The 17,033-nt window shown below is 32.1% G+C and overlaps 1 protein-coding gene across 2 annotated transcripts; it reads right to left on the reverse strand.

The window, feature by feature from the left end:
* Nucleotides 1–1,593: 1,593 nt before the first annotated feature.
* On the reverse strand, nucleotides 1,594–14,893 carry LOC104905211 (very-long-chain aldehyde decarbonylase CER1). 2 transcript variants are annotated; one of them, XM_010693666.4, is made up of 10 exons: nucleotides 14,739–14,893; nucleotides 10,218–10,438; nucleotides 9,071–9,303; nucleotides 8,649–8,868; nucleotides 7,533–7,908; nucleotides 6,385–6,492; nucleotides 4,914–5,114; nucleotides 3,805–3,906; nucleotides 2,205–2,378; nucleotides 1,594–1,980 (listed from the first exon to the last, which is right to left on the reverse strand). In XM_010693666.4, the coding sequence occupies exons 1-10, from the start codon at nucleotides 14,796–14,798 to the stop codon at nucleotides 1,813–1,815; spliced, it is 1,863 nt and encodes a 620-aa protein (XP_010691968.2). In that variant the 5' UTR covers nucleotides 14,799–14,893; the 3' UTR covers nucleotides 1,594–1,812. The 2 variants fall into 2 exon arrangements, with proteins under 2 accessions (XP_010691968.2, XP_048495903.1); XM_048639946.2 differs by lacking the exons at nucleotides 8,649–8,868; nucleotides 9,071–9,303.
* Nucleotides 14,894–17,033: the final 2,140 nt, after the last annotated feature.

Raw genomic sequence — 17,033 nt, forward strand, 5'->3', positions numbered from 1 at the left:
TAGTGGTATTTATATTTGTTTACATTTTCTAAATTAGTCTTAATGAATATTAAAACTTTAGTTCGCTTAATATATTCGAAAATTGGTTTTAGGAAGAAATTAATGAATAAGGGTTAATTGTGGACCATTGAAGTCACTTGAGGTAGTCTTTGGGAGGTGAAAAGTAAATTGAGAAACCCTGTATTATACTCATTCCGTCAGATGGAATGGGAAATAAGGTATGATACAATATATCATCGAAATTGTGATCATTTCAAGTAGCAACGGGGAATAAGGTATTTAGGAAAAAAGTAGAGTGGGGAAACCCTGTATGATACTCATTCCACCAGATGAAATGGGGAATAAAGTATGATACAATATATCATCGAAATTGTGGTCATTTTAGGTAGCAACGTGGAATAAGGTATTTATACCCCGTATGGTACTCATTCCGTCAGATGGAACAAATTTCCTCTGAGGTTTCAAAAAAGGCAATTTTAGTTGGTCGTGTGTCAAAAGTCAAGGACAATCCCTATCGCATGGTGGGTTTGTATCTCCCGAGACCAGTTCTCAGTCATGGCCAATTTTATGTAGCCATTTCTCAGTCATTGGTAAAAATTGCCTAATAGTACTCCTGTATCAGAAAGATAATGGGAAGTCTAATACTTTAAGGCCATTTCGAGGAAAAAATGAAGATGTAATGTAGAGAGAGTTTCTGAGACGATTGACCCCCTACTGGTTACTGGGATGAAAACCAAGTTCGTGCAAATTTTCTCCCTGTTGAGGCGGTTGAGATCCTTAACCTTTACCATCTCAACCCTTAGATGATGGCTTTCTATGGGGCTACACCAAAATTGGTATGTTCTACTAAATAAGACCATCACTTTATTAATTTTTTTAAGAATTCCCATACAGTTGTTGGCGATTCTATTGTATCGGAAGTGTGGAAGAAAATCTGGAATTCCAATCTTCCTCCTAAGGTGTTGTTGGCTTTACTTATGATGATATAATTGCTTCTGACTATATTATACTTCCTCCGTTCTTTTTCTACTGCAGCAATTGGGTTTTCACGCTTGCCAATGCTCAATTTTTACTATTAATATCTTTATTTACTATTTAGTAAAATTATACATTTGATATTTTGAAAGTATATATCAAGACGAATCTAACAATACCCCACATGACTATATTTGTCTTTACATAAAAATAACAATATATAGTGAAAGGGTATGATAGTGAATGAATAGTGTAAAAATCTCATTGTTATATTAGACTACGAACGGATGAAGTAGCTTCTTAAAACATTTTGATTTGCTCTAAAAAGAAGTCTTCCAAAACATATGAATATCATGTATCTGTTAAACAACTTTATAATTAATATAAATGTGTATTTCTCTTAAACACAAAGTTTTTGATCAAGTAGACGTAAATAACCGTTTATATGTTTTCAATGTAACGGATATATAAATTTTTTTATTGTATTAAAGTTCCCGTGCATTATGCACGGGTCCAAAACCTAGTGTTGTATTATTTAGTGTATCTCTCTTATTATAATTAGGAGAATATTATGTAGAATATTCCCTTTGTAGTATGTTGTATATATTGACATTATGGTTAATGAAAATACTCAAGGATTATATTTCTAATAAGGTTGATAAAAGTACTGTGACCTGACCTGCCTTTTCTAGGTCTATTACCATTCCCATAAAAACAACTAGTATATATACTTCCCTTACAAATAATATAAACTTTTTTTTTTTTGACGGGACAAATAATATAAATTTATTCCCTCACAAATATAGTCTTGCAGTAATAATAACATGTTTTCATAACCTAAGTTGAACTGGTCATGGACGGGCGGAATCCATGTTGAAGGCATGCTCCCCAGACTTTATCAATGTCAATGATTGTATCGCCACATTCATTCACATTCCATCCTTCTAAAGCATGAAGTATTCCGGCCACCCGCCGCGCGCTAATCACCCTTCTCGGCAGCCAATTCTGCTTACACAAGCAAAAACATCAGCTTATTTCTTCCAAAAAAATACAAACTTGTATTAGTATGTCAAAATAAAGTGAGAGTGAGGGATAGCTCAGTTGGAAAGAGTTTTTATTTCGATTCCAAGAGATACTGGAATTGATTCTCATCTTTTGTCCTTGTGGCCTCTCTAACACCAAAAAAAACAATAAAGTGGGGGAGACGGGAAAGTAAACAATTGATGTACCTCACAAGAATGCAAGTTTCCAAAAATTTTAGGAGCCACCAATGATGGGGTATTCATATAGAAGCAATCTTCTCTTGTTTTCTTAGGAGGAAACTGAGAGAAGGGAATAAATATAGTTCCTTTTGATGCCATTGATTGCTCGTGTTCTGTTAAATCTTCTCCTACTAACCATACCTGTAGAAAAGACATAATTACTGAAACATCCACATTATCTATAGTGTCAGATTGAACATATTGTTAGGACCAAATGACGTAAGAAGCTTAGCGGAAAAGTTCGACGAAGAAGTTTGTCGAAAAAGCATGAAATGATTTCTACTAGTCAGGCTCACAGAGTCGGAAAGATTAATAAAATACCTTTTTGAAGAGGGAAACGGGTAAATGAGTTAAACTCACCACTATGCCCTTTTTAAGTCATCTGAGTTTGTTTATGGTCCAAAAACAACATTTTAATTATTTTCAGATTTTATTATTTCCAGATCTTGTATTAGGGTTTTTATTTTGACTATTTAAACATTATTACCGGTCATTAGAAGTCAGCTTTTCTTCTAATAATAATATCTCAGAGTTTTAACTCTTTTATGGTGGATTCCAGAGTTTTACATAATAATCGCTTGTAAATCTGTTAGTTTGTTTTAGGAATTGCGCTTGCTTTTTCTTTGATAATTTTGATTGTGTCACTAAATCTATCCTGACACATATATACTTCATCCATTTCTTTTTAATTGTCTAAATTCTCCTCAAAATCTCTAACATAAATGAAGAAGTTAGTTACTTAAAAAGAAACATAGAAAGTAATTGCATTGTGTCATTTGTCCTTGATATTAACAAAAAGGCACTAAAAAGGAAGAAGTTAGGCACAAAAAAATACTAGCAAGGTGTTAACATATAAAGTAAGTAAAATTTTTTGATTTTGAAAATGCATTAAAACAAATCCAACTTCATGCTACTCCCTGTGTTTTTTTATCATTCTCACTATCATGTATGTGTCTCCCAACGTAGCTCTTTGAACTTAAATATCTTTCATCATATATTAGTAAAAATTATAACGATTGAATATTAATGATGTAGACGAATAAAACAAGATCACACATGACTATATTTTTTCTTATAAATTGAAAAAAATTGAGAAGATTCTCTCTAAGTATAAATAGTGTCAAGATTTCAGGTGAGAAAGATAAAAAACAGAGAAAGTACATGAAAAGACGAGGCATAACAATTTATTTGCTCTAAAAGAAACAAATCTCGAAATATAAAGATGATGTATTTATACTTAGTAGGCTATATTTAGTTGACCAGAAAATATTTCATGGGAAAAATGCAATTGTAAATTAGCTTTCCGTTATTCAGTTCTTTACAAGAGAAAATGATGAGAGACATATAAAATAGAGAATGGAGCGAGAGAATTAAGATGATTAATTGATATATGGGGGAACAAAAACCTGAAGGTATATATATCTAGAGTAAAATGTGGCATGGCTTGTGATCCTTTAGAAAGCATTTTCATTCCTTATAAACCAAACATAAGAAACTAATGGAACAAATTACTTTTTCGGAGAAAATATAATCCTCTCAACCTAACACTCTTTTTAATATACATTACCTTCTGATTGCAACTTTTTACTGAAAGGGCCAAATTGTTGCAATCTTCAGTTGGTAGTTTGTTCTTAAGCTTCTCATATTCAACACTTCGTAGCGTAGAAACCTGAATACAGTAATAGTAAATAGTATAGGTTAATCAATAAACCATGAAAACTTACAAAAACACAGGAAAACAGTAAAGAAAAGGCCTACATATCCATACGATTTTGTAGACACCATGTAGCTAATTAGGTCTTTACGTCCATGTATTTGAGATTCAGTTGCAAATTAAAGGAAACATATAATACGATAACATATTATATATATCTATACTAATATATTAAAAGGCGTTCCTAAGCACGAAGCGATATCACGTGGCGCCTTCGCTTGGAGAATTTTATACTATGTAATCCATTACATACACTAAAAAAATAGAAAATGCATTATGTAAGATTCGATCCTGAGATCACAAGCTAGCACATATACTAATGTCTTAAAACACTAAACCAAGTGATACTTGATGTTAATATTTCAAAGTAAAATATTAATAAATGAAAGAAATTTAGATAGTGTATGTTTATAAATTATGTTAAGTTCAAATATTGTACAAAATAAACTTTAATAATTTTTAATAATTTCTGATAAGTTATGATAAATTTAGATAGTGTTTAAAAAATATAAAATAGTTAAGATATAAGTCCAAAAAAGTTTAATAGGATGGACCCTCCTTAATTATAGAATTTAAACCATCAAATTACAAACTATATATTAATATTAGGAACTTAATTCATATTTTGACTTAGATGTCTTTTCTTTCATGACCCAATTTAGATATACTTCCTCCGTTTCTTTTTACTCGCTACACTTTCCATTATGGGAAGTTTCACATTACTTGCTACACTTCTTTTTTGGGAAATAAACTCTCTCTATCTCTCTCCTCCCACATGGGTCCCTTTTCTTTTTACTCTCTACCTCTCTCTTCTCCAAAAATTGCCTAGGAGTCCGTGAAATGAGAAGTGTAGCGAGTAAAAAGAAACGGAGGAAGTATAAATAAACTACATGCTAGGTTTCAGTCATGAAAGAAGATGGAGAATTAACAGCTGAAATTCCCTAAACAAGATGGAGAATTACCTGGATGCCCTTGTGACACAGCGCAGAGACAATGGAATAAGCAACTTTAGATAGCCTACCCCTAAAAACAATTTGGGAAGTTCCCTTAGGAATGCTATTAAGCACCACTGCAACAGCTAAGCTACTACCATCAACCACTTTTACTTTAAGCTTAGGGTGCCTTTCCAAATATAATTCACCATATCTGTTCAAATGCTCCTCCTGAAGAAACATAAATAGATCACAATATGGAATCTAAGCTAGCAAATAAAGTGGAATAATATCTTCATCTTCGAGATGAACAAATTATATACTTCCTCCGTTTTTTATTAGATGTTACACTTTTCAAATCACGGACTCCTAGGTGATTTTTGGAGAGGAGAGAGATAGAGAGAATGAAAAACAAAAGGGTCCCATGTGAACATGTGATAGGAGAGAGATAGAGAGAAGTTATTACCCAATATAAAAGTGTAACATCTAATTTAAAACTTCCTAAAATAGAAAGTGTAACATCTAAAAAAAACGGAGGAAGTATTTGATATTTCCGCTCACCAGGCTGTCTTGAAGATTTCGAGATTTTGTTCTAACATGAAAATTAGGCACCAAATTTATAAAAAATAAAAATGGATGTTTGGGATATTAAAGATGAAAAGTTGAAAATTTAAAAGTTGATCATTTAGAAATTTATTAAGGGTGAAAAATAAGGTGATTTACTCAAATATTTAGTATAATTTTTAATAATAATAATTTTAGGCCCCTTATAATAATTTTAGGACCCTGTGCTGTTAGGCTCCTTGCACACCTACCCCTCTGCCTCTCATGAATTAATTATAAACAAATTATTAGAATAGACGGTCTAATTTTAACATAAAATTAGACGAACTCAAGACTGAATTTTCTAACAAGCCCATTTCATTTCACTCTAACCCAACACTATCCTAGTCATCCCTTCTCTTTTCCTTCCTTTTTTTTTCTTGATTATCCAACTACAACAAATAATTTTAAAAAAAACTCGGAAATTTTACCGAACGGATTAAACTAGTCACTAAATGGATTAAACTAGTCACTGAATGGATTGAAGAATGTCATTACTGAATAGATTAAACTGGCCACGAAATAGATTAACCTGATCCCTAAATATATAGATTAAACTAGTCACTATATTAAAAAGGTGACATGTTCTCCTCTTAATATTAAGCTTGGGTCGTATCTAATTTTAAGTTAAAATTAGATAGTCTCTTACAAGACTAACTATTAATTATCATTTATGACCATGCAAGGAAGCTAAGAAAGGAACAGTGATCATTTTCTTTCTTCTGTATAGTCACTAATCACTATATAGTGTATGTGTACAATATAGTGGACGTGTCTCATATAATACAAAGGGCAAATATTTCCCATCTGTAAGATATATGAATATCACTACTCATAACATAGTTGATTTAGCATAACATAAAAAAAAAAGAGTAAGAATGATAGAATCATAACTTGCCTGATTTAAAAGTCCAAGGGTTACTACTTTGATTCCTTTCTTATCTGCCTCTAGTATAGCTTCTTCAATCAACTTGTTTATTGCAGCTCGCTGCCATTGTAAAACATACTACACAAAAATATATATATATATATTTCAGAAAATTATTAGCCAACATCTCAACAAAAGTGCCACTTAATTTTATTGTATCCGAATTTACATTGTTCAATTGATAAGAACCAATCAAATTTACATTATTAGCCAACATCTAAACCAAAAGTGCACGTTTGGTTGTACGATTCCCGGACCGTTCAGGCCGATTAATCCGGCGCTTCGGCCTGGGCCGATATTCTTACAAATCGGTTCAAGGTTGGGTCTGGTTAGGCCTGTTCGATGACCACTTAATTGTAGGCAATATGAGTATAATTTTCCTTTGAATTATCTATACAAATATATTAAAAGGCGTGCGAAAACAAGAAACTGTGCCACGTGACGCTCTTCCTAGGAGTTTTAGTTCATGTAATCCATGTACAATAAAAAAATTAAGAAGTTGCATAGTATAGGGTTTGATCTTAAGACCTCAAGTACATATACTAAAGTTTTAACCACTAGGCTAAGTTGTATTTAGTGTTATTGTCATAAAGTATTATATTTTTTTTTCTTACCCGGGGAATAGCCCGGGCCTAATAACTAGTTTTACACTAAAAGTTGTAATTATTTATGTGGGATTCAAAACCTTTCATTAATTTCTTGTGACATTCTAGCATGAATTGAATACTTCAATCATTTTAATTTGGAGGTTCCAAATTAAAACCATATGGCAATAAGGGGAGTAACCCCTTACTCTGTGGGCCTGGCTCTGATACAATGTTAAATATGGGCCTGGACCGCACCCATAACAAGGAGAGAGAGTCCACTTTACAGCACAAAGGATGTTACACCTTAAAACCATAAGGCAATAAAGGGAGTAGCCCCTTTGCATTATAAAGTGAGCCCATCTCTCTTATATAATCAATGTGGGATACTCACATGTAGTGTGCGCTATACATCATAGCTTCAACATTTTTTTCAAGCTAAAATTACGATATTTTTTTTATATAGAACAATCGAGTCAAGCACTTGAACATGTACCAATGTCCAATACTAGTATCAATGTCAAATAAACTTACATGTATATTATAGCGTGGTATAGCCCATGCCTGCGCCTTGAGCTTTTTGAAGGTGTTTCTTTCAATGATGAACGTCCGACCATATATCCATGTCAAGATCATGGACCATAATGTGAGAGGCCACATAAGCCAAAGATACCATTTGGAGGTTAAAGGTTCCGAGGCAAGGGCGGCAAACCCTAGCCTAAGATGGTAGACAGATTGTGGTGTTGTTAGATGTGTAAGATGAACAACATCTGGAATATCTTCTGGCTTCTTGAGAGAAGTTTCATGAAGAGTATCTGTAGATTTGTCCATTGATCCATAGATGTAGTCATAGAATGGCATGAAGAGTGAGTAGTTTGTCCGAAATTGAGTGTGATGCAAAGAGTGAAACCTATCACCACAGAGAAGCAATTAACAAAACTATAGTGTATTGTGACTTGTGTTCTACTTGCTTATTTTTAAAATAGTTGTGAATTTTTATATTTATTTATTGTTAAGGTCTTCAAGCATGCACAACAACTTTCTCCTAGTTTTATTTACATATAAAAAAAAGTGTAACATTTTTTACCATCATTTATATCTCTGATTATCAATGAGAAATTATATGAAAAAATAAAATTTTGAAAATTTATTTTATAACAATTCTAATAACATCCTACTTGACTAGTTTTACCTATATATATATATATATATTTATGATAAATAATCGTCAAAGTTATGAGGAGTAACAACATCTTATAGACTTGAATTACATCGAAACAATAGCGAACCTTCTAGCATTATTGACCTAGGGTGAGAAATACTTCATGTTTTTTCTTATTAATTTACACCCTTTACTTCTGGAGAACTAGAGAAGAAGTCTAAAGGTGTGAGAGAAAAACTGAAAAGACGGAGAGAAAAACTCAAAAGATGAAGAGAGAAATTTTAAGATGAGTTATTATATATAACAAAAATTATTAAAACAAACAGTCTAATTTTAATATAAAAGTAAAGTTGACTATATGGGAGGAAAAGGAGGCGAGAAGATATATGAGATATGTTACCAAATATAGAAAATCAACAATATGTAGATTAAAAAATACAGATAAAAAATGAAAGTGTGTAGTTAAAAAAGAAACGGAGAGTACTTACGAGGGAGTGTACATGAGATACTTGAGGGGAGGAAATATGCTAAACAACCATTTAGGGATAATCTCGAAGTTGCAATGGCCCATGTTGTTCATTAAGTCAATGTAAGTGACATAGAGGGCTAAAGAAACTATGGAGCTAGTTCGAGCCAACGTAGTAGATAGCGTTGGTATAGCAAACAAAGTGAAGTATAATATGTGTTCCGCAAACGGATGGATGACCGCTGCACTCAGCAATAATCAAAACAATAAATACGAAAAGAAGAGGATTCACAATTAAAATTTACACATAATTAGTAAAATTAATATTTTCTTTGTTCTAAAATAAGTAAAATATTTCTCTCTTTTATGTGAGCATTTTTTGAGAAAAGTGTTTCACTTATTTTAAAACGGCAACTTATCCTTAGTTAACTTCATGCGACTTACAAGTGATGGGTTCGGTGACAATTGAAAGATGGTGATGAGAGTGGTAGCGAGAGTAGAGGAAGTGATGGTGCAGAGCTCGATGTAACCAGTAGTAAAGAAACTCCACAGGACCCATGTGAAGTAAGAATGCATAAATCAAACCATCCATTCTAAAGAAGGGAACATTTTTTGCAGTCTCCATCCCTCGATTGGCAAGATAGAAAGCTATCACATTTAGCAGTATTTGATCATCCCTATTTAACACACAAACCTTCACTTTTTAGTTATTCCCCTAATGTATATGGTCTAAAATGTACTTTGTAATCAGAATTAAAATTATAACATATACCAATAATAAGGGGAGTAGTCCTTTTGCATTATAAAATAAACTCATCACTTTTCTTTTCTTTTTTTATCAATGTGGACACTCATATGTGTTGTGCGCTATGCATCATAACTTCAACACATTATGTCGTGGCATTTCTCCAAGTTTTTGGAGTTCCATATGAAAAATTCTTGCGTTCCTCATGTTATCTCTTATATGTTAATACACCCGCATATTTACACTTTTAGATTACACAATTGGAGAACCTCATAAGGTATATAGCAGTTAGCACAGTGATACGTTTATACTTCCTCGTTTCACATACATAACTAGTAAAATCCCCGTGTAAAAAATATAAATTAATTTTTCCTTCCAAAAACTCGTGTTGCTTGAGAAATGAGAATATTTGACTAAAGTAAAAGTGGAAATATTGGACCTAGTATATATATATGTTTATATATTGGGCTTGTATATTTGGTGTATAGTTGGCCTAATAGTCTTACTTTGTCTATTTTTGGGATGTATATATACTTACTAATGATTGTATCATAATGAAGACAATGCAACATATCATTAAAACCCTAATCAATTCTTCTACACTGCCAGGAAAAATGAAGATTTAAGAAACACAAAAATTATTAAAAGAGACGGTCTAATTTTATTATAAAAGTAGACCTAGTCATTGAATGGATTAAACTAGTCATCTAGAAAAGTTAACCTATTCATTATTGGACTAATTCTCTTTTTAATATTGGACTTACCGTTGCCTAATTTTAATTTAAATGTAAACGGTCTCTTACAAGACAAACTCTAAGAAACAAGGACTGAGTTGTAAAAGTGTACCAATTTCTTTCCCTGTCAACTTGCTCAAATTCGAGACTCTTATCAACGATGAGGTTGTTGCCTTTGGCTGTTCGATACCGAGAAAAACTGATCCAAATTTGGTTGTGAAGCATCCTCCACAACATAAATGGGATTATAGCAAGGTATCCAAGATCTCTGTCCTCTGATCCTACTACATATAAGTATATGCTGTGGATTGCAAAGGGTGCCACTATAACATACTTCAACAAAGAACCAAAAAAATGCAAAAGTTTTAATATATAGCGCACAAGTTGATACGCGGAATAATGTTTATATCAAATTAAACTAGCACACAAAAAGGCTCATATGCATATATGAACTCAATTTGATACTCGAAATAAAGTTTATATCAAAAGCTGGTACAAAAAGAGGCTCAAGTGCACATCAAAAGTTGGTAAACTAACGTAGTTTTGCATTAGATACCATCGCCTCTGAGTTGATGGCTATTCAGGACGGTCTTCTTATCACATCCATGTATAATTATTGTGTGCGTACGTTTTTTACTGATTGTCTTACTGCGGTGAAATTACTATGTATTAAAGAGAGCATTACTGATAAATATATGAGTGTGGTCCTTGAATGCAGAAAGTTGTGGAAGAAGATTGAGCACTGTGGTAGAAATTAGAATCATTTGGCGGATGTGGTGGCTAAGAATGGTCCTACTTTGGATGATAGATGTACTAATACTGTAACTAGGATTTTCTCTTCCCCTAATTTATTGTATGGTTGCGTTCTTGCGTACTTATAGGATCTTAACACTCTTTTCTAGGGGTGAAAGTTATTCGGATGAAATTCAAAATCCAATCCAATCCAATTCGAATTAGTAATTCGGATCGGATTCGAACTGTGTTTGGATTAGATTCGGATTGAGATTTTTTGAAAATTTGGATTTTCGGATCGGATTGGATTGAGGGTAATTGGATCCAAAAATCCAATATAACCGAATAGTAATATGCCTTGTATTATGAATCTGGATTGGGCTTAAGTGCTTAACTGATTTTTTATTATAAAAAAACCTACTCCATAATACAATACACATAGCACTTCAATCCTTCCCCTAATTAAAACACTAACTGCACTTAATTCCTCATTTCCAAAATCTACTAGGCTGTTGTTGTGCTTAATTTATTTTATCGAAAAATTAAAGTTTTAAAAAATCGGATTTTCGGATCGGATCCAATTTAGAGTATGAAATTGCGGATTGGATTGGATCGGATCGAATTCAAAAAATTGAAATCCAAATTTTATTTGGATCGGATTGGATTAGGCCCTAATCCAAATCACACACTGAACTTTCTCCCCTGCTCTTTTTAATTACTTGAATTAATATAGTTGCTTTAATCGCCAAAAGAACTAGAATGAAATGATTAGCAGGTAGGAGATAAATGAACTAATGAATACTCCTTCTGTTTTTATTAATAATATAAAAAGTTACTCTTTGACTTTTCACATTTGTTGATATAAAATTTTGAGCATTAATATTTCATGTATTTATTGATAATATAAAAAGTTGATATTTTGAAAATACATATTGAGACGAATCAAACAAGACCTCGCATGATTATATTTTCCCTTATAAATAAAGCAGAAATGATGGTCAAAGTGGTGGATGAATGTTAAAACTAAATATTGCCGAAAAGTGAGGTATCACTATTAAAAAAGAAGGGAGAGAGTACATGGATAAGACTTAATTTATCCATTGAGTATTTTAACTAGTTATTAGGCCCGGGCTATGCCCCGAGTAAGAAAAAATTTCATTTATTAATATAATATTTTATGATAATAACACTTAATACAACTTAGCATATAGTGGTTAAAAATTTAGTATATGTAATTGAGGTCTCGGGATCAAACCCTATACTATGCAATTTCTTATTTTTTTTTATTGTACATGGATTACATGAACTAAAACTCCCTAGGGAAAGCGGCACGTGGCACAGTTTCTTGTTTTCGCACGCTTTTTAATACTCCCTCCGTTTAATTAGTTAATTAGATTATAAGGCATGTAAACCACTTTTACGCATATTAAGAATTTAGTTAGTTTTAGTTAGATTTGCATAGATAACAAGAATTGACATTAAATATTGTATTGATAATAGAAAATAACCAGTAATATTATCTTGATAGTATAAAGTTGCATTTAATTTTACATTGATAATGTAAAATGTCTTATATTTTGAAACAAAAACTTTCAGCTAAAATGACTTATAATCTGAAACAGAGGGAATATATTTGTATAGATTACCCACTACTAATAGAATTTAATATATGGTGATATTCAACTCACTATCAATAATTATTAGGAATGGGTAATCTACCTATAGGGTAGATGTATGTAGTTATGTCCGGAGTATATGCCGGCATGCTCAAAATTCAAGGGCATTGCCAACCGAGGAATTAAGGCAAGCTACAGTCATGCTCAGAATTCAAGGGCGTTGCCATGATTAAAGATATGTGCCTTCAGATGAAGGTAATAGCTCTCCTCCATCCTTCGCCCCTAGAGTCATACTATTTTATTTAGGCTATGTTTAGTTCACCTGAAATTTTCTGATCTGAACTTATCTGATCTGATCTGAACTTATTTTTTCTGATCTGATCTAATCTGAACTTATTTTTTCTGATTACAAGATCTTATCTTTTAGATTTTTCTCAATATATAAGAAAAAATATAGTCATGTGGGGTCTTGTTTGATTCGTCTCAATGAGTACTTTATTAATATTCAATATTATATTTTTACTAATATGTAATGAAAGATATAATGATTTTTAAATATAAGCATAATCTGAACTAATCTGATCTGAACTTATTTTTTCTGATCTGATCTGATTAGATCTGAAATAAGCAAAAATAAGGTGAACTGAACATAGCCTTAGTATTACTTCTATCCCAAAAATGAAGGTAACAGTAATACCGTTAAGTCTTTAACCCCTCCCTCCTCTTTATTGAAATATTCAAAATCTCATCTTTAGTTTAGATTTTCGGAGTTGATTGAGTGACCCTAAGGGTTGCCAACCCTTTTATTGTTGAATTTTCATTGGTTAGGAATACATTAAAACATTATTTTTATATATCCTCTCTCCTCATTTATTACATACATATCAATATTTTATTCTAATGTGTCTAAGAGGGTTGGCAACCCTAAGGGTTACTCAAACATTTTCCTTTTCTTGTACTAAATATGCTCAAACTAAGAGTGCATGATTGTTCAGTTCCCATGCACCTATTGTACATGAAATTTATCATTCATTCATCAGGCTTAATATAAGGAAAAATTTCCTTGTGGGAACTCAAGCCGTCAAACGCAAGTCCCGTGTAAGAATACTACTCCCTTCGTTTAATAATATAGATTCCGTTTATTTTTTTGCAGGTTCTTCCACACATATAATTGACGATCAATATCTTTAGTTATGTTTTAATAAAAGTTGTAGAAATTTGATATTATAAAACTACATAGTCAGATAATAAATAAGATCCCCTAATTATGTTTTTTTTTGCATATATCAATGAGAATATTTGATCAAATATTTTAAAATTTGGCAATGAAAAATGAAACCAAAATTATATTTTTGAATGGAAGGAATAATAAATAGGCGAGATCACTACTAGCTAGCTTTTCTCTAAACGACTTGGCCGTTGTTATGTTGTAACCACGCTCACCCGAAAATAATTGGTTATGGTAAGGATTTCGCAACCCATAGAATCAAGTGGATTACACAATAAGCTTATCTAAATGTGGTAGGTTAAGGTTGGAATTTCAACCTGAAGTTAATTTAATTTGACTCATACTACTCACTTACATGTAATATCCCAAATATATTAATAAATGTGAAATTCGGTCAAAAAACACAAAGATCTCAAAGTGAATGAAGATTGTAATTATTTTAGTATACTTTGAATAAGCAGTTTTTCCTTAGTAGATTTGTTAATTCAGTAATTAGAAAAACTAACTTAAATAAATAATAATAGGGCCATAATAGTGGCCAGTGTATAGTATATAGGTCGGATTAAGTTTAAACTTTCCAACCTGTTTAATGATTGAGAATCAACTGGTTCATTATAGTTTTAAGTCGGAATAGTTTTAGGGTTATTGCCCATCCCCCTAATTATTGTATTAACCTTATGAAGGAGGATTGTATAAACCTTTTTAAGTAGTTGTGGGTTGTCATGCCTTGTTAACCAAAAAAAAAAAAACTGGTTCATTATAAGGTCAAATACAATTTGATCAAACCTGACCTGATAACCAGCCCATAATGATTACTCATCTTAAATATCGCTTGCTACATATACAAATACAACGCCATGGTTTTGTAATTTTTTTTTTGTTGTTGACATCGGGCCATTTTAGTAATAATTTTCGCTATCATGCAAAGCCATGCAATATATTCTGTTTTACAACATTATATATCTATGTTACATATATTATACCATGAGTCCATGATCATGTATATATTATGTAACTAGGTGCTTATAATTAAGAGAGAAAGAGAGAAAGAGAGGACCTTAAAGTTACCAAGACACTCCCATGGCCAGTGCGTAAGAATGCCCGGAGTAAACGCCATACTAGATTTTACGTACACTATCCACTCTCTCCTATTACCTATATATGGGGCAAATGAAGTGAAGAAGCAACGACGAGGCACGATAAAACTTGCTAACACATGACCACTATATATAGTAATATCATAAGCAAGAAGCGATGACTCGAATAAGTACTAGCTAATTCATCCAAATCGTCGGCCAGCTTCATCGTATTGATGAATTACACGAACGAGGGCCACATATAAGATCTTAGCTAACATTGTCGTAACTCGTACACAAGTAGTTAATTATATATGTGGGTATAGTGGTTAAATGTTCACTCCATAATGTGTATTCGTGGACCACAACAGATTCCACTTTTAGACTTTTTTTTAGCTTTTACGCCCCGTTTGGTAAGAGGTTATAAATGACGGGAATGGTAATGCATTATAGTGTAAATTTGTACTAGAAAATCCAATGTCATTACCAATGGTAATGCTACTTAATCATAGAATATCCATTTTCTTCCTAAAATCTCATTACTATCCATTACCACTTGGGAAGGTGGTATTAGATGGTAATGAAAATTTATAAAGGAAAACCCATATTTTGTGATAAAGTTTCATTCCCATGGTTATGGACATGTGAAAATCTTTACAAATTTACACTAAATTTCATTATCATTACTACTATTTATAACCACTAACCAAACGGGCCGTTAGTGTACCTATTGGATAGATAGTCCATTAGAAATGATAGATTTTTAGTAGTCTATCTCTAGTTGATTATTGTATCGTTACTCCAATTCACTTTCTTTTTTTATAATAACAAAAGAAAAATTGACACGAGTACTCCTAATTATATGGGCGTTTCATTATTTTTAATCTCAATTTTTTATTTTTTGTAAAAGATCTTTACGTTGGAGTATGTTTTATAAAAACGGTTTCAACAAGTTAGTGATTTGCAACACAGCAGGTAAAACGGTTTCAAAAGTTTTTATGTCCAATATTTATTGATCCATGTTTATATAAGTAATAATAACTAGCTATTATATTAGAAGGATTTAGAGAATTTGTTAATGTTTTGCCAACTTATACCCTAATCGGTGCTGAAATGTTAATTTTTCCTATGTGTTTAAGTTAAACATGTATAGTCGTGTCAGTTTCGACTTGAAAATCTCAACACTAACCTAACCTATTTACTAAATAGTAAATCACGTGTTGACCCATTTATACAATGTGTCAAAAAAGTGTGATACTAAGTCATAAGTTTTCGTATCCGATTCATGTGTCGTGTCAACTTTCAACAACTCTAATAAATCCGTATAGTCAATAAAACTAAGGGATTTAAGATAAGAGAAGAAAAATAATGTGTAATAGTTAAGGTATAAACAAGGGGAATTAAGGAGAAATTTTAGGAAAAGGGTCAAAGATTCAAAATTTCATGATATGACCGAGTATATTCTTTTTAGAAAAAAAATGAGACACTACATGAACAAAATTAAGACAATGAATATATTTTAGGAAAAAGTGAAAAACTAATGTTCTTAATTAGAAACAAACACTTTATTTTATAATATCTAAAATAAAAACACAAGTACAATTTTTTTATTTTGAGACCAAAAAAGTACTAAATATTTTTTTAAAAAATAGAGAAAGTAATATACAAATAATACGTGGATGCTCGTATCCCACTAGACTAACCAATTATAAGTCCACCACCAGATCTCAGTTGTCTTGTCATCATTTATTCATACTATACGTCTATACATTGCACCTTTGTTTGAGCCTTGAGGAAGGGAGATGAATTAAACCAATTCCCAGTACAGGAAAAATAGACAACTAGCTAGAATTATATTTTTTTTGCCATCCAAAAAATTAAAACACGGATGATAAACTACAAATAGTGCAGAAACTCTTGTTGGGAGACTCATCCACCAAAGCCAGGTGTGCGACCCGGGTCGGACTCAGATGTAGTCGGAGCAAAGCTCCGGTGAACCGGGTGGGCAACCAAAAAAAAAAACTACAAATAGTGCATCTAAACGATAAATTGAGATTAAACTATTGATTTGAGCTTTACTAGTTCTTACATATCATATAAAGTAAAACCAACAAGATTTTGTAAACCATCTTGTTACCTCACCAGTACAAGTGGAACTCTTCTTAGGCGGTAGTGATGGAGTTGCGTCAATGCGTTGTATGTCTTGCTTGGAAGGACTTGTAGTGTGATGAAAACTAATTAGGCTCTAAACAAAGACGGTCTTCAAATATAGATTG

The sequence above is a fragment of the Beta vulgaris genome, chromosome 1, assembly GCF_026745355.1.
Source record: "Beta vulgaris subsp. vulgaris cultivar EL10 chromosome 1, EL10.2, whole genome shotgun sequence".
Lineage (NCBI taxonomy): Eukaryota > Viridiplantae > Streptophyta > Magnoliopsida > Caryophyllales > Amaranthaceae > Beta > Beta vulgaris.